At 40.6% G+C, this 19,291-nt stretch overlaps 1 protein-coding gene across 1 annotated transcript in view; it reads right to left on the bottom strand.

Annotated features, from left to right (window-relative positions):
• CKMT1B (creatine kinase, mitochondrial 1B) overlaps window positions 1-19,291 on the bottom strand; it is a 52,063-nt gene that overhangs the window by 14,689 nt on the left and 18,083 nt on the right. The window contains exons 2-6 of the mRNA XM_082254017.1: window positions 10,263-10,461; window positions 4,753-4,848; window positions 4,378-4,599; window positions 3,500-3,585; window positions 450-573 (exon numbers count right to left, since the gene is read on the bottom strand). Coding sequence (XP_082110143.1) covers window positions 450-573; window positions 3,500-3,585; window positions 4,378-4,599; window positions 4,753-4,848; window positions 10,263-10,461 — 727 coding nt within the window. The remainder of the gene's footprint in view (window positions 1-449; window positions 574-3,499; window positions 3,586-4,377; window positions 4,600-4,752; window positions 4,849-10,262; window positions 10,462-19,291) is intronic.

Below are 19,291 nucleotides of genomic sequence, written 5' to 3'. Positions count from 1 at the left end.
ACTTGTTGATTCATTAATCACTTATTATTTTTGTGCACTTCTGGCGCAGCACGTTTTTTGATTTTTATGTTTTTGTTGTGAGGTGTGGACACAATTTGTGTATGCAGCCGGATTTATATATTGATTTATTCTAGCACATTTATACACATTTGAATTTCACTTAGTCTTGCGCTGATAGTTTTTTCACTATATAGCTTCTCACGTGTACAATACCCTGATTTAATTAGAGGCTAGGATGGCCCTGTCCTCTTCAAATAGAAGGGTTTAGTTCTGCTTTAACAAGACTTTCACGTCAGGGAGTCTTGTTATGAGTATATTGCTACTATCAACTGCTTGACTAATTGCACTCATCAAGACAAGTTACTCCCCCCAGTCTAGGTTAAGCCTAATGCTCTTCCATACCTTTGCTGTTTGTGCCCTCTGAAATACCTTCCAATGCTCCTCCTTACCTCCTTCAGTCCTCTGCAAAATCTTTCAAACACCCTCTTCATGTTTCCTCCCTTCTCCATGGAAATGACCCTGGTGTGATCCTCCTCATTTATCCAGATGAGGAAAGTCTTTTCATTATTGTGCCTAAAAAAAATCAAATAAAGTTAGATAATAGTATTTAAAGTGCTTCCTTTTTTTTTTCCCAGAAAAAATAAAATAAATAAATAAATAAATAAAAGTCAGCAGCCACAAATACAGTAGATACTTACCTGTCTTAGGATCCAACGTCGTCTTCATCTGGATCAGTTACACGCCGGTCTTTGAGTCGCAGGTGCCGGCATATTTACTGTGGGAGGCTGACTTCCAAATGTGCATGCGTGAGTCGCACTACACTGTGCGAATGGTCCTGCAGCCCCCTGGGACTTGTGACACGTACCAGGAGGCAGCGGGCGGGCTTGGTGGCGATTCCAGCGGAAGTGGGAGGGGGTACCTAAAAAAAAATTAGGTACATGCTCCCCAAGAAAAATAAAATGTTTAAAAACTGTTAGAGGAGGAGGTCATAAAGTGGAACTTCCTTTTATAGGTAGAGTTCGGCTTTAAATAGTTTCATTTCTGATCAATTATTTCCCAATAGAGGCAAAGAAACATATGATATTTCCATAAGAACAAATAAATAATTACAGTAGATGCTACAATTTGGTGGGACACAGCTCACCACCTTCATGGTAACCTTGAGAAAGGTGAGCAGCCTCTCATTGAAAGATTGATTGAGTTAAAACTAAAATTTGCTGTACTCTTTGTTCTCATGGAAATATCCCGTGTGTGCCTCCCTTCCATTGGAATAAACTATGCACCCAGGTTTTTTTTATATCTCTAAACCAAGCACCACACTCTTGCCTAAAATATAAAAATGGTAAAATACATTTTTTCGGGTGCATAGGTTCATTCAAAGCACTGAATGTATCAATACTCTGAAATATAACATTTCTTTCCCTTCAAGCAAAGAAAAACTGTGTGCAGTGACCATTTTGTATACACTATATTACCAAAAGTATTAGTCCGATATTCAAGATTTCAGATTTTATTGGATTTATCTTGAAATTTGACAAATCTCCAAATCTTCTCATTTCTTTAATGATATTAGGGAGACTTATTCTGGGGTTACTTATATAAAATAAAAAGATCGTCCGCATATGCTGCGATTTTATGTTCCTCCACCCCATGTTTTACCCCTGTTATATCTATATTATTCCTTATCGAAGCCAGTAAAGGTTCTAATGACAGGACAAACAACAGGGGGATAGAGGGCACCCCTGTCTCGTCCCGTTTCACATCTCAAATCTCTCTGACAAATTGCCATTTACTTTACCGAAGCCGTCGGGTTTTTATATGATGCTCCTATCCACCAGATCATCCTAGGGCCCACCACCAGGTTCTTTATTGTTTTAAACAGGAAGTCCCAGTCTACTCTATCAAATGCTTTTTCCTCATCAATAGATATTAGAGAGAATAGAGAGTAGCAGAGCCGAGGCTTCTCGAATTTGAGGTATATATAATATTAATTGTGTTGTTATCCCATTATCCTTTCCTTCTCTCCCTGGGACAAATCCTGTTTTATCTGGGTGGATCCATTCCCCCATCAGATCCTTCAGGCGGGCTGCAATTTTTGTTTGCATATCATTTTATATCCAAATTTAGCAAGGATATTGGCCTATAGCTAGAACACAGGGTGGAATCTTTCCCCTCTTTAGGAATAATTGTTATATGATCCAGGAGCAATTCATTTCTTAGCCCCCCCCCCCCCTCTCAAACTTCATTCATATATGCACAGAGTTTAGATATTAAAATTTCCCTAAATCTCCTATAGTATCTAGTTGTGAAACCATCTGGGCCAGGACTTTTCCCTAAAGGGGAATTTTTTGAAGCCTCAATTATTTCCTCCTGTGAAATTGGTTTCTCAAGAGTTAACAGTCTTTCTTTTTCAACCTTGGGAAGAATTGAATCTTGTATATATTTGACAATTTTTTGTTTTCTAGATTGTTCTATATCGGGCCTGTCTTTTTGTCTAACCAAGTAAAGATTCTTGAAATATTGTTGAAAAACGCTTGCTATTTCTGTAGTGGAGTCACCCAGCTCTCCTTTTCTATTCTTTATTTTCTCTATATAATTATTTGATTTTTTTATTCTTTAACAAGCTGGATAGATATTTATCAGGTTTGTTCCCCCATTTATATCTCTCCTTGGTCAACTTAATAAAGTGCCGCATAGTCTCCTCTTCTAACAGTTCTCTCAGTTCAACCAAATACGTTTATCTTGGTCTCATCAGACCACAGGACATGGTTCCAGTAATCCATGTCCTTAGTCTGCTTGTCTTCAGCAAACTGCTTGCGAGCTTTCTTGTGCATTCCTTCTGGGAGAGCAGCCATGCAGACTAATTTGATGCAGTGTGCGGTGTATGGTCTGAGCACTGACAGGCTGACCCCCCCCCTCCACCACCCCTTTAACCTCTGCAGCAATGCTGGCAGCACTCATATGTCTATTTCCCAAACACACCCTCTTGATATGACACTGAGCACGTGCACTCAACTTCTTTAGTTGACCATGGCAAGGCCTGTTCTGAGTGGAACCTCTCCTGTTAAATCGCTGTATGGTCTTGGCCACCTTGCTGCAGCTCAGTTTCAGGGTCTTGGCAATCATCTGATAGCCTATGCCATCTTTATGTAGAGCAACAATTATTTTTTTCAGATCCTCAGAGAGTTCTTTTCCATGAGGTGCCATGTTGAACTTCCAGTGACCAGTATGTGAGAGTGAGAGCGATAACACCAAATTTTACACACCTGCTCCCCATTCACACCTGAGACGGAGTCACATGACACCGGGGAGGGAAAAAGGCTAATTGGGCCCAATTTGTGTGTGTGTGTGTGTGTGTGTGTGTGTGTGTGTGGTATTAAAGAACTGAGGAGCATACATTGAATAACTGCATTTGTTACTAAATTCCTCAAGTAAAATTATGAACAAATGGCTTAACATATTGCTTCCTGTTTTTTAACATTGTTTCAGAGCCTCTTACCAAATGCCACGAGCATCAGGCCAGTCTCGGGCCATTCCTGCTGCTGTCAGTAATGGTGACACAGGCTTGTCAAAGAGGAAATGATCCTATCAATAAAAAAGTCAGAAATCATGAAGTTAAGATACAGAAGAACAGTGTATTTTTTTAAATATAAGAAACCTTATAAAAATCAATGAAGAAAAAAAGATACAGAAGAACAATTTTCAGGTCTCCACAATGTAATGCCAACCTACTCTGACATATTACACACAATAGGAAAAGCCAAAATGTAAGTTAGTAAAAAAGTTCATTCATTCTAAAAAAAGAATGTTAAAATCAAATGAAATTTTGAAAGACATTCCTCAAGTCATCATATGGATTGATAATTGTAGTACAAATTTGTGTATAAAGTCCATGTGACTCCATGGTGTTGATTTACTAAAACTGGAGAATGTAAAATCTGGTGCAGCTCTGCATAGAAACCAATCAGCTTCCAGGTTTTATTGTCAAAGCCTAATAGAACAAGTTAAAGTTAGAAGCTGATTGACTACCATGCACAGCTGCGCCATATTTTGCAATCTCCAGTTTTAGTAAATCAACCCCTTGTTTAGGAGAGAATCATCTATCTGGATGCACGTTTGTTATCTTCTCATATAGAGTATCCAACTTGCGTGGGAAGACAAATCAAGTCTGTAATATCTAAAATGGCAAATTATTGCCCAAGCAATGGTTAAAAAAAAAAAAAAAAACAGCAAGATCCCTACAGATATTTTCTGTAACTGTGCTGGACGGAAGATTACTATACATTCCTAGTTCATGTAATTCAAAAAAATGCTTAGTTTACTTGTAAACCCCTTGAGTTTATTGTAGAGACATTCTCATCTTAGTCGGACACTTACGTCTATTAATTGTTGCTGCTCTTGATCTGTCATATCGCTGAGTCTGTAGTAGCGTCCAGCAAGGTCTCCTTGGAGGCCATTAAGGGCATCTGCTGCCACCCTCTCAACTTCCCTCCTCTCAGCACGGGTACATGCTGGAGGCAAGCTTAGGCCTCTGATGCTTCTTCCAGTGCGAACACGAGATGACAGTACATAACGCTCATCGAAATGGCCAGCTTTAATCTGCAATGAGCAAGCACAAGGAACATAGAATGGGTACTATTACTGTATTTGATATACTGTATACATTTAATTGATCAGATCTGCCATTTCCTAAGGCCAGCTTCATGAACTTATGTTTTTCTCCTTGGTACTTGCATTTACTGTGACATTTACCTTGCTGGCATCTAAATCTGTGGGATGCTTCATGGCTCTTGGGTCGTATCCATTGTGTCTCTCTTTTATTACAGGATCAAAAATATCTGAAAATACCTAGAACATTAAGAAAACCATTTCAGATCATTACACTTAATTTTATTATACAAGGTTTTTGTACAATACATAGATCATTTTTATCCACTACAATATTTAATATCATTTATTCACCCTGTGATTAAACTTCAGTTTTGAGATGAAACAAAAAAAAATAATAAGCAAAACCTGGTTGAGTGAAAGTGAAATTTGCAGTTTATTCACTGAAATGTATTTGTTTAACTTAGGGCTTTTTTTCTCAGTGAAAAGGTGCTGGAACTCCCCCCTTCTGAGTCACTTTGTGTCTTTGCCCCTACCTACCTCCGAGCACCATCCCTTGGTTCCACCCCCTACCCACCTTCAAGCACCACCTCATTTATGGAATACCGAGCCAAGTATCATTTTGTTGTGCTAAGTAATTTGTATGTGATTTGTTAATGATAACAAGAAAAGCTGTAAAACAACCCCCCCCCCCCCTCTTTATCCAGCAGCAATATACCCTCCCCCCAGCAATAATAGATTCCTCCGGCAACAGTTGACTCCTGCAACAAAATATCACCCCAGCAACAAGAGACCCCTGGCAGCAACAGCAGATCTCCCAAAAGCCAGCATCAATAGACTCTCCAGCAGTTAGGTGCAATCGATCCCTCCCTCAACAGTAGATCCCTTCCAGCAACAATCAATGCCCCCCAGCAACAATAGACCCCCCACCAGCAAATATAGACCTCCCCAGCAACAAACATTAAATCCCCCAGCATCCAGCATCAATAGACCCTACAGCACACCACTTGCAGTTATATACATTCAGTGCTGGAGGTGCCGGAACTGCATTTCCCTGCGTTCCTGCTGAAAAAAAGCCCTGGTTTAACTGCACATTTTTATTCAGGGCTATATTTAAAATCAGGGTTTACCAATCAAAGGTAATAAACAGCTCTTTTTGCATAATTCTATGATCTTTGTTCCGTAGTGAGGGCACACTAACCTTAAATCTGCTTTTTATTGGTTGTTTCTAAGAGCCTTAGTGAAAGCATATAGTTATTTGTGATATGTACTATGTTTGACAATGGTGTCCTGTATACATCTGGTGCAATGTATTTCTGTTTCAGGGTAAATACTGCTGCTCTAGGCTTAAGTGGCTTACTCATATGGAATCCCAGATCATGGATTTGAATAAATAACCTGCAACACTGAGAAGCAATAACTTGCATAAAAATGTATTGCTCACTGAGCAGATACTGGCTGTAACTAGTGGAGAGGTGGTCAAAGACGCAGTAGTCTTGAATCCAGAAGTAACTTTCATGGTTAGAATTTGAAGGGCTACCTGAGTTGAGTATCAGGAGCTGCCCTTAATAAATATGTCCATCCTTCAACACCTTCCTCTTGATTTATTAAACCACCTATCACATTTTTTAGCCAGTGAGAAAGTGCAGGCAAAACTAAAAAGCGAAAACTCTACAAAGAGTCTGTTGCTCATTGAACAGATACTATCTGTACTTTGAGGAGAGCTGGTTGGAGAGCTAAAGAAATTAGCCTAATAAATATGCCCACCCTTCCTCCCATTCCCACCTTCCTCTTGGTTTATGAAACCACCGATCTCATTTGTAATGCCTCGTACACACGCAACGATTATCGGCCGACCGATCGTCCGACTTTTGTCCAGAGTGATGTTTTGTTGGTTGGAATGTGCCTAGACTGCACACAAATTTTCTCGGCCAACAAAAATCTACTTCAGAGGTGATGTCATGTGATGGTTTACTTTCCGTGTGTTTTTTCTTCTCTGAGCATGCCCAGTCTTGCTCATCAGATTTTTGTCTGCCGAAATCTGTACTGACTGATGGAAAATCAGCCGTTGTGTTGACGGCCAACAAAAAACTTATAGCCTGCACACCAGATTTTTTTCGGCCGAAAAGTCGGAGTCGGTTGTCGGAAGCATCATACTAACAAGCCGAAAATCGGCCAATCGGACGTTGGCCGAAAATTCCCGGCCAATAATCGATGCGTGTGTACGAGGCATTAGCCAGTAATAAAGCACAGGCAACACTGAGATGCAATAGCTTTACAAAGATTTTGTTGCTCATTGAGCAGGTAATAACTTTAACCATGGATAGATGGTTGGAGATGGGCTACATTAGTATCCAGAGGTAATTAGCACAGTTAAAATTTAAAGAGGAGCAGGCGGCTAAGTATTAGGAACTGAGCCTAATAAATGGGTCTACCCTTCCATCACCCAACACCTTCCTCTTGATTTATGAAACCACCTATCAGATTTGTTAGGCAACGAGAAAGTGTAGGCAGCAGAAAAGGAGAGCCTTTGAAAGTATCTCATCAAAGATGAAATTTCTATATTTATTTTGAAACTGCCTATACTTGATCCAATGCTTTGTGCAAATTTCTGGTAAAGCAGTGTGCCAGTCATGTGAGCAGGGGATGGGATATTTGTAAGGCACAGCACTGTTTCCATGGCTGCAGGAAAGAAAATTTTGAATTTTTTTGCCAGTTTTATCTTGGCTACAATAAACTGTCAAATGGCTATTGTAGCAATTTTATTGTATATGTGAGGATTTTCTTTAAAACCGGAAAAATATTTACATAGATGACTATTGCCGAGCAATGAATCTCTTTCTTCTCTCAATTCTTCAGTAAAAAGAGGAGATTAATCACATTTCTCATTAAACCTATTCTGCTACATGAATTGCAGCATTGATTGTTGGTGATCGATTGCTCAGTCGAGAACCTACAAATCTTCTGTGTAACAGTTCTTATTAAAACTACTGTAATGTACACAAAACCATTGATCACATGATTTTTAGTCTCATGACCGACTAAGAATTGTTCTTTTAGCCCTAACCTACTTCTTCAAGTAGCTAAGCAGATTTGTAAAGCTTCCCTGCAGTGCAGAAAGATGTTTTTCCCATCTGCATTTACAGCACCAGCATGGATTATTACTGTAACTCCCGTGCAAATTAACTGAACAAAGCTGAGTCCATTCATCAGGACCAGGTTTCAGCTCACTTTAATTAGTGGGTTATGCCTTTACTACTGTCTGGGGACATATTTGCTTATCTCTCTTACTCTTAAAATGTGTCATTGAAATATCGCCTACAATGGAAATGTCTTTCACATGAATGCAGAATTCCCAAACCAATACCATGCCTGGTGCCAGACTTATGTCGGAGAAGCAATAGTGACTCTTTTGTGAAACCCATTAAGAAAACAAAAATTAGCTAAGTTCAATTGACTGGTGGATGGGCTGTCTGCAGAAACAGTCATATGTATGGGAAGATCTTCTAACTGCAATCTCAACTATATGGCTAGCTGTACGGAGATACTGTATGTCAATATGCCTGTTCCTCAACTTTAAGAAGGAGACTGCATGCTACGCCATTGCTTTTTCACCGTGAAGAGAAATAAATCACCAGCTGGGGGTCGGGGTGTTTTGCTCCCTACACCTTTATTATGACCATGACACTTAGTATGCAGGTATACAGAAAATAAGAATAACATGTACAAGTGCATGATAGGAAATATGTGTAGTGTAGACAGGTAAAATACCAGGCCTTTACTCTGGTGTTACAACGTAGAGGAGATCAGGGCATCTCTATGAAGTTAAAAACATTCATTCTGAGCCCCCGTTCACACTAAGGCGGCCTGTGAGGCGACCTGGTCGCCTCACAGGTCGCCATAGGTCGCCTTCCATAGGGAAGCTGCGGACCCGTTCTAATAGGAGCGACACAAGTCGCTCCGACTTAGAAAAAGGGTCCGTAGCTTCTTTGGGGCGACCCGGAGGCGACCGCCATAGACTTCAATGTTATGAAGTCTGTGGCGGCCGCTCCGAGGTCGCGGCGCGCTGCTCGCACCGCGACCTCGGAGGTCGCCCCCCAAAGTCAGATCGCCCCTATGTGAACGGGGCCTGAGTATCTAGCGTGTAAATAATACGTACATGGTGACAAATGATTATATATGCAGGCCCAGTGGTGTAGCTAGAGGCCAAAGGGCCTCTGGCCAATTTTTAATCATTGAACCACATAAATGGACCCCCTCCCCCAGTCCTAATAGGAATCAATTTATTGAGCATCTGTTAATTACTAGGGCAATTTACCATGGTCCTTTTCTTCCGTCATTCACCACTGGTTCGGTCCTTTCCTTCTGACATTTTTTACTGGTCTGGTCCTTTCCTTCTGTCATTTACCATTGATTCAGTCCTTTCCTTCTAAAATGTATCACTGGTCTCCTCCTTTTCTTTTTGTCATTTACCACTGATTTGGTCCTTACCTTCTGACATTTACCACTGGTCTGCTCCTTTCCCTTTGTCATTTACAACTGGTTCAGTCCTTTCCTTCTGACATTTATCACTGGTCTGCTCCTTTCCTTTTGTCATTTACCATTGATTCAGTCCTTTCCTTCTAAAATTTATCACTGGTCTCCTCCTTTTCTTTTTGTCATTTACCACTGATTTGGTCCCTACCTTCTGTCATTTATCACTGGTCTGCTCCTTTCCTTTTGTCATTTACAACTGGTTTGGTTCTTTTCTTCTAAATTTTTTTACACTGGTCTGATCCTTTCCTTTTGTCATTTACCACTGGTTTGGTCTTTTCCTTCTGACATTTACCACTGGTTCTGTCCTTTCCTTCCAAAATTTATCACTGGTCTCCTCCTTTCCTTTTGTCATTTACCACTGATTTGGTCCTTTCCTTCTAACATTTATCACTGGTCTGCTCTTTTCCTTTTGTCATTTACAACTGGTTTGGTTCTTTCCTTCTAAAATGTATCACTGGTCTGGTCCTTTCCTTTTCTCATTTACCACTGGTCTGGTCCTTTCCTTCTGACATTTACTACTGGTCTGGTCTTTTCCCTCTGAAATTTACCACTGGCCCTGGTTGCAACTGTGATCTTTGTTCCTCTGCCATTTTGCAGGCACAATTTCTTGCTTAGTAGTAGTGTACGTTCGTACTTTATTGATCTTCAGGGCAAGCATATCAGTCTGCTCAGGTTGGAGAAGTGCTCTATATATTTTTATTGGTCTTGTGTCAGCAGTTGTTATAGTAGGGTTACTAACGGTATTTCTTGATATAGAGATATGCATCCAAAGGGAGATTAACAATTTTACAGCTGTATGCATCTATGCAGTGCACATAATTTTACAACATTTTTAAGTCTCAGCACTTTATAATATACTAGAAAGGTTACACCGCCAAGCGTATGAAATCTGAATCAGAATAGAATGACTCAAGTGTGCTAAACATACAGTCCAAATATGTATACTGTATCTGCATAAAACCTAATCTCACTAACCTATTCCTAAAATTAAATTCTTTGTCGTTTGTGCTTGGGAACTGGATAAGCTGCAAAATGACACATTGTCCATATTGCTACTCTGAGATATACTGTGTGTATATATATATATATATAATCAATAGACTCAAAGGCTTTCTCACCTCATAGCATTCTTCATCTCCTGCCACCATACCCACAGTCTTAATGAAGGGATGTCCTGGGTTATCTACTCCGGTCTGGATGCATTCGTCGAGGGTGAAGCCGTTAGGGGTGGTCTTGTTACAGAGATTGGCATAAATGGCAGGCGTCAGGCTGCTTGCCATACAGTTGTTGTGTTTTCGGAGGTCAGGATATTCTGCACTGTTGGAGATGATAATAAAACAAAGATGTAATACAATGATGCTTGTGGTAGGTTCATGTTAATGTTATTACTGAGGGTATTACTATCAATCTCTGGTCATTTCATTAAGCACAATGGTCCTTGTGAAAGGATCGCATATATACATCACACAGACATCGCATGTGACCTGCATAGCAATGTGGTGTGAATCACATGCGATCTCTGTGTTTGCACCAGTGTGAACCCAGCCTAAAAGTGATATTCAACCTTATTTTTTGTATGAAATTTCAGCAGTTGATTTAATCACTTACTGAGTATGCAGCTTCATTATCTTTTAATCCTTGCATATGATCCAGTTTAAGCTGGTGTCATGACCACTCTCCAAGGTTTCCTGTTTCAGGGTGGCTCCTTTCTTTTGCAGTGTCCTATTGAGCCTTTCTTGCATGCAAGGGCTAAAGTTGTGTCTCCCTACACATTGTTCATTAATAGAAACACACAGTCCCATAACCTAGGATTGCAAGGCACTTCTCTGCTCCTCCCTTCTCCATGCTAACAGACTGACTAACGACTGCACTGTCCACTGTTACCTTTTTTCTGTGAAGACCAGAAGTTCAGGGAAGTAGCACTGACAGAGTAGGAGCTAGCATAAAAGTTGTAAACTACAAGCGCTGGGGGTAACAATTTCTACTAATAGCTTATTGGGGAATGATTATTTTATGATGTTCAATGTGGTAAACTATATAACGCTGAGGGTTTTAATACTGCTTTAACTGAAAGGACTTCTGATACAAGAAGTCTAAAAAAAAAAGCAGTAAGATCACAAGCAGTAGCTGTTTGTCTGCTTGTCTGCTTATAGCAGCTAAACAGCATTATGTGATCCAAACTTTGAGCACGAAATTAAACCATCAAACTATAATTAAAAAGTAATTAATTTCTGCATGTTCCTATTACTAAACTCATTAAGTCTGATTTCTTTATGGAGTTTAGCTTTAAAGTGTCACTAAACCCACGTCATAAAAAACTATAAATAAATGTTGTATTACATGCTGTTCATACTCACTTTGCCACTATGAGATTCCCTTTCTGTATTTTGCAAAAAATCTCCTGGTTGATCCTGCTGCTCTCTATCTCCCCCTTCTGTTCATGTCCCTAATTCAGCTAGGGATTTTGTAGCTATGGTGGCAGCACTGCACATGCTCAGTTTTCAGTAAGTTTCTATGCTGAGCATTCCCTCTTCATCACATCTGAGCAGCCCGTGTGACTATAGAGTCACCACGTGGGCGTATACATGGTGGTAAATGACAGCTCACTCCCTCCCTCCTCCATGCCCACTAACAAAGGGGGGTGGAATATTACATTTAGATTAATGGTGGCTTCCCTTCCCTATTATTCTAAGACACAACCTGGGACTGGCAGAAATCTGCCCACACCATGTTATTTCCACAAAATAAAAAAGATTGGATTTCAAATAATATATATATATATATATATATATATATATATATATATATATATATATATATATTAGTATGCCAATTTAAAACAGTTTATTGATATTTATTTATTTGTTTTTACTCTGTATTCCAAAGGCTGTTTTTCTATTAAATTAATTTTGAACATGTGACCAGCAGCAGAGGACTAGAAGCTCCTCCTACTTATGTTTCCCTTCAGACAGGCTGGGAAAATTGTGGGTGTGACAGCTGTATATTGATTAGGAAAAAGTTACCTAGATGTTTTTTTGTTTTTTTTAATTAATTACCGGGCCATCATCCATATACAGAAACAGAAGGGAAATGTAAATTAAAAAGTGTGTGTTTGTTATTACTTTAAACATATACATTTCAAACCAAAACCATGTGTGTTGCATACTGTTTGATATTTTGGGCTTAAGATCATGACACATACCACAGAAAACAATTAAACTATAAGAAGAAAAATTGCTTTTTAATTTTCCTGGTTCACCAATGTGCTGCAGTTGTTAGTACAGTAACTGCATTATGCATGGTTTATAAACTCCATATTAGTTATGGCTGTCAGCCCTCACTTGCCATAGTTGAATGATGCATTTATTAGATAGTCAACAATAAACTTTAATTACGAAATTGAAATGCATTATGGCACTATGGTTTTCATGACCTTTTGCTATTAAATTTCATTATGTCTTCACAGACAGTTTTTTTAATTAGAAGACAACTTGAATACCAATGGCAGATTTATTATTGAAGAACAGCTGAGAAATATTGCATGAATATATATAGGACCTCTTTTTTATTGCATTCTTCATTCATTCATTTACAAGAGTTACTAAAAAGCAGCAAAGTTTGCTGGTCAAGTATCAATACAAAATGGCATAAAACAAAAAACCCCTGTCAATAAATGTTTGCTGTTCATGACTCATTGGGAAATTGTCTCTTTGCTCGCTGCATGAGAAATGAAACAGAAATTTCTGAAAATTGAGGGAAATCTATGAAAGATGTCACTGGAACTGATGTCTCAGTTTGAACAATAAGGGCTCTTTTACACAGATCTGCCTGTAGGTTTTCTTTAGCGGATCTGAACGGTCCCCCCATGCATCCCTATGGGGCATCGGATGTCAGCGGAGACATGTCCGCTGACATCCGATCCGTCAAATCTGGACGGATGGAAACCCCATTTTCCATCCGTTCAGCGGATCAGATCGGATGGGATCGGATGAAAACAGACCGACGGTCCGTTGCCATCCGATTCCCCCATAGAGATGTATGGGACTCTGACAGCTGTTCTCCGCACACAACGCGGAGAACAGCTGTCATTCTCCTGCTCAGCGGGGGATCGGCGGATCGATCCCCCGCTGAGAAAAATGGAGTCCGTCCGACGGACTCCATGTGTGAAAGAGCCCTTAAGCCTAACTCCATGTTTCTTGTAATTTAAATAGTTAATTTGTAGCAAGCTGATGCATATTTGCTTCACTAACAGATGCGCCCATTGGGAGCATTGTATAACCACTTAAGGACCAGGCCTATTTCTGACACTTGTTGTTTACAAGTTAAAATCTGTATTTTTTGCTAAAATGGGTTGATTGATCAGAGACCCGATCGAAACCCAATGCCAGCTTAGTTCAGGACTCTAACCAGTCGACCTAACCAGCCGGCGGTGGGGCGGGAGACCCGGGCAGAGTGGCGGAAGGAGACGGGAGGAGGCTAAGCCGCATCAGTTGTTATCATCAGAAAGCTGACCGCCAGCCCTAAAAAACTGTACCGGGGTGATGCCTCTGGCTGCAAGCATCACCCCGGTACAACCACTTCTTCAAGCCGCGGTACCAGTACATTGGTTTGCAGGAAGTGGATAAACTGTATGTAACATTAGCTTTATACAGCATACAGCGATGTGTTCTATCAGTGGGACGGGGACTTCCTGTCCCACTCCTAGAACAGAATTGAGTCAGGCTAATCACTGCTCAGCCATTCACAGGAAGCCCTGCATTTCATCAATAAATAGGAGGCTACCTCTGATTGGCTGAGGTGGAGAGGCGGACAGATGATGTCAAAATCTCCAGCCAATCAGAGAAAGCCTTGAATTTATTGATGGAATATAAGGCTTTCTGTGAATGGCTGAGCAGCTTTCAGCCCAACTTAATTTTGTTCTGGGAGCAGGACAAGAAGTCCCCATCCCCCTGCTGGAACACATGGCCCAAACAAAATGTTTAAAGTCATAAGAAACATGGCATTAGGCTTTAAAGTGGAACTACTGTAAATTCAAAATTATAAAGTTTGCAAACAGGCAGGCTATTTATCAATAAAATCTGCCTGCTTGTTCACAGTCTTCTTTAACCAGTTTAGGACCGCCCGCCACAGATGTACTGCGGCAGGCAGCCGCTCCCAGGCAAATCGTCGTACATGTACGGCGCTCGCTCGCGGGAGTCTAGGGGGCGTGCTCCCACCCCGCTCGTCAGCGGGGAAGCCAATGCGCGTGTCAGGCGGCTCTGATTGCCGCAATGTTGCAGTCCCGCAAAAAAAATCGCAGATCGCGCCATTACTAGTAAAAAAAAAAAAAAACAATAAAACTGACATAAATCTTTCCCGTAGTTAGTAGACGTGATAACTTTTGTGCAAACCAATCAAAATACGCTTATTGTGATTGTTTTTTTTACCAAAAATATGTAGCAGAAAACAAATTGGCCTAAAATGTTAAAAAATTATGGTTTTTAATTTTTGTTTTCAAAATTTTTGTTCTTTTTTTATTTATAGCGCAAAAAATAAAAATCGCACAGGTGATCAAATACAGCCAAAAGAAAGCTTTATTTGTGGGAAAAAAAGGATGTAAATTGAATTTGGGTACAGTGTCGCATGCCCGCGCAATTGTCCGTTAAAGTAACGCAGTGCCGAATCGCAAAATAGGGCCTGGTCAGAAAGGGGGTAAAATCTTCCGGTCCAGAAGTGGTTAAGATGCACATTAAGCTGCACATGTGCAGCTCAGTTTACATTGCCAGCACTGCCCATGTGTGCTGGGATGACTGACTCCCATGCATGTGCAGGAGTGACTTCATCCCCAGTGACCTCATGGCTGAAGACTGCTACCCATAAGAAGTCATGGAGAAGGTGCTGGTGCCAGCAAGCGACCCCTTGCAGATGCTGAACCTTTGAAAAGGAGGTAAGCACTATGACCATAGTTCTTTTTTAAACCTTTTAAACCTTAAATCATCACCTCTTGTTCAAGTGACACATATAAAAGTTTCCAGTTTTAATGGTCACCAGGACAAATAGAGAGGGTGGATTTTTTCAGCATGGAAACAGGCAGCAACAAAATCTTGCGATCCAATGCAACTTACTGTGCCACTTAGTGTGTGACAAAGCTCCGAGGGGTGGAGTGAAATGCATTGGAGGCAGTGTTGGGGGTAACTAGTTACAAAGTAACGGATTACAGTAACTACATTACTTTTTTTAGTAACGAAGTAATGTAACTAGTTACAATACTAATATTGGTAACTACACTACTTTACTAGGCTATAGGAGGTAACTACACTACTTTACTAGGCTATAGGAGGTAACTACACTACTTTACTAGGCTATAGGAGGTAACTACACTACTTTACTAGGCTATAGGAACTAGGCGTTATCCAAGCCGTGCGATAAAATCGTTATTTCGAAGAATAGAGAGGGATGAAGTTTATGACTTTTTGTTGCACTTTATGTTTTATTCTGTTTTTTCAGGTTTTGTTCTCATGTTTCCCAAAGCCTGTGTTTATACAATAAACTCTATGCAGAAAGAGTGTCATGTATCTTCTTCTACACGGTCAATTAAGAAAGAGGAAAGTAAAGTAATAAGTAGTGAAGTTACTTTTCAAATGCAGTAACTAGTAAAGTAATCTCATTACAATTTACAGAAGTAACTAGTAACTAGTTACATTTTTTGAGTAACTACCCCAACACTGATTGGAGGCATGGCCTGGCTAGAGTCCAGGCTGAGGTTGCCACTCTTACCCCAATTCTAGGGACTACAAGGACTTGCGGCTACAGAAATTCCCCTCTTTTGATCTGAGTCACAACATTAAAATCTTGACAAATGTTCTAATCCTTTCCTAAGCTAGGGTCACACTTGTGCAGTTTCCCTGCGGCCGCATGGCTCACCTAGGCATTCTGAGCGGAAGTGGGAGCGGGTACCTGCCAAAACTAGGTACTCCCCCCCCCCCCAAAAAAAAAACTATTCAAAATATGGCAGAGCATGGGGGGGCAGAGGAAGAGGAGCGGAATACTGCTGGATACTAGCATTGGCTGCAAGCTTTCAGCCGCTCAGATACAAAGTTCCAAGTAGTACAGTGATGATAGTGGGTCGCTTAAGCCCCGTACACACACGCAGATCGTCGTCATACAAACGTCGGCGGACGAAAGATCTGCCGATTGTATGCGTTTTAGTATGGTGCCTCCGACAGATGTCTGCACACAATCCGCGGACAAGAGTCTTTCTTGCAAACATGAAAATTTTTGTCTGCAGACACCAGAACGGACGATTGTTCGCCTGTCAGTACAGAAATCAGCCAACAGACCGCAGATTTGCAAGACTGGGCATGCTCAGAAAATAAAAAACACAGGGAAAGTTAACCATTACATGACATCACTTCTGCAGTCAGCTGAAGTCTGCGGACAAAATTCTTGTGCTGTCCTTGTGCTGTCTTTGCACTTTTCAACAGACACTGACATCCCGGGGAGAAAAGGCGAACATTTGTATGACGACGATCTGCGTGTGTGTACGGGGCTTTACTCTTCACCTTGTCCATACACAAAACATCTTGTATTATTTTTAATTAATATAAAGTATTCTTTGAGTAAACCAAATAATCTCCTCTTATCCATTCACGTAATGCTATGTATTTAGTCAAAGGTATACAAGACATTTTGTGAATGGGTGATGGAAAAGCTCAAACAACCTCAGTGGTTTTGTATCTCAGAAGACACTTCTTTAGAACCTCTGCTACAGATGATTCTACAGTGGTTACAGCACTGCGTGGCTGAAAACTCATTCATCTCAAATGAAAAAATACCTGATATTTTGACATAACAATGGAAGGTCCTTGTTCAGACTAAAGATCAATTTTTTTTTTTTTGTCAATACTCACCTGCCATACATACGGTGCTGTCAAGTTCATAGAGATTCAGATATTTTTTGTGCCTTATCAATGCACTAAATATTAAAATTTGTAAATTTGCTGATAGATATTTAGATATAGTGACCTGACAAATACAGCCTATTCCTTATACTTCAATAGATTCTCAATCGCATACCAATTTTTACCAACCAATGGTTATAACTCCATCATCAGTATGGCGCGCTGGCAGAAAAATGATAATATAAGTAAACGAATAAAAAATATTAACTTGTGGTTAATGAATGATTATAAAGTTCATGCATATAGTATAAAAGTCCAACACCCATAAAGTGAATCCAGACTATATCATTTAAAATCTCTGTGCTGCTCAGCTACTTGAAGAAAAACACCGCGTGTCCTTTCACCCAGTGAAGATATCAGCTTATCAGAAGATGTGTGACTCATGTCATAGGGAAGTCAAAGAACTCTTGTCTAAGTGAAGTCTCTCTGCTGTGATCACTTGACAAAGGAGCGCGCATGCTCTGAAACTCGTCTTGGTTTCTCCCTTCACCCTGGTGACGTCACATGCCTACCGGTGCCGCACCCCAAGCTGGTTCCATCGAGGTGTACCCGGAACGACTCTGACTTACCATCATCTCCCTGCCCACCGCGATTACCGTGACTGTTAAACCCTCGGTTGGAGAATCAATTCACCGGGTGTTATCTATCTGCACTTTGATGTGAGTGTACACTTGGCTGCTTGCCCTTTTATCAAATAAATACTGTTTTTAGAGGCACTTTTCTTTTTCTTTTTTTTACATCTTTGTTGTGATCAACCGAAATTTGCAACATAACCATGCTTCCGCGATCCCGTCTTGCATTGTGGGATTTGCAATCTTTGTTCATGTTAATTGTCATACACAACTTTTAGTATTTTTTAACCACAATAAAGCATCCTATCATGAATTTTATACTTTTCGAGCCTGGTGCTCTGTTTATTCTTCATTGCCGGGGACCCTGAGCAGTGAAGAACCTATTTGTGGAGGCAGAGGCGTAACTAGAACCTTCAGGGCCCAGGTGCAAGAAACCATAAAGGGCCCCCTGGACCCCTGGTCGGGGCCATTCCCTTCAAGCCTGGGGCCCTTTACTCTCCTTGCGGGGCCCTTTATTACGGTCCTGCAGTGGGACCCTTTTACAAGTTCTGCAGTGAGCCCCTTTCCTGCCATCTTGGGGCCTCCCCACGGTGGTGGAATGCCAGGGCTCAGTCGCAAGTGTGACCTTTGCGATCCTGGAAGTTCACCCACTGGTGTCGATAGTTTTTATTTTTTGGTATTTTAATTGTATTATTTTTTATAATTTTATTTTATTTTTTTACAATGTCACTGACTATGACTCTGTCCATTCAGAAAGGAAGGAGCTGGTAAATTACATATTTACCGACCCCTTCATGGTTTTCTATTGTGACACATCCCCTGCAGCAGCCGGCAGGAGAGGGAAGGGAGCACAGTGGGGGGGGGGGGGGAGCACACAGGGGCCCAGAGACAGCAGAACACAAGTGACCTGGATAGGAGGAGTGGCGGGGGCAGCATACAGAGGAACCAATCTCCTCCATTTTCCTCCTGAAGCTACACCAGGAAATAGGAGGACAGTGATTTCACTACATGCTGCCCATCTCTTATCCAGGTGTTCAGGGGAGCAGCACAGGCCCCCTGGAGCATGGGGCCCGGTTGCAATTGCAACCCCTGTAGTTACACCCCTGTGTGGAGGCCTGAGGGAAAACATTGGATCACGGCAAAGAGATATCACTACACAAGAGTTTTTGACTTCTCTATGACTGAAAGTCATACATCTTCTGGAGACCTCACATCTTCATTGGGTGAAAGGACACATTGTGCTTATCTTCAACAAGCTGTGCTGAGAAACACGGAGATTTTATATGATATAGTCTGGATTCACTATATGGGTGTTGGACTTTTATACTATATTCATGAACTTTATACCACAAGTTAGTATTTTTATTCATTTACATATATTGATAATTTTTTTTGCCAGCGCAGCATGCTGTTGATGGAGATGTTCTCAGTGTATGTTAATCTATACATAATACTTGCCACAGCTTGTTCATGCTGATTTATTGTATTTTACCATTTTCGCAGTATCACTTTCTCGTTTTGGCAATGGTTATTATAGATTTATTTGTTTCTATTTTGAAATGTATTTGTTTCTATTTTGAAGAAAGAATTATTCTCTTTCCCTGTTCTTCCCTTTTAATTCCTTCCCTTTTGTTT

Source organism: Pelophylax lessonae, assembly GCF_965119305.1.
Source record: "Pelophylax lessonae genome assembly, chromosome: 4".
Lineage (NCBI taxonomy): Eukaryota > Metazoa > Chordata > Amphibia > Anura > Ranidae > Pelophylax > Pelophylax lessonae.
This window is presented reverse-complemented; position numbering and strand designations above follow the sequence as displayed.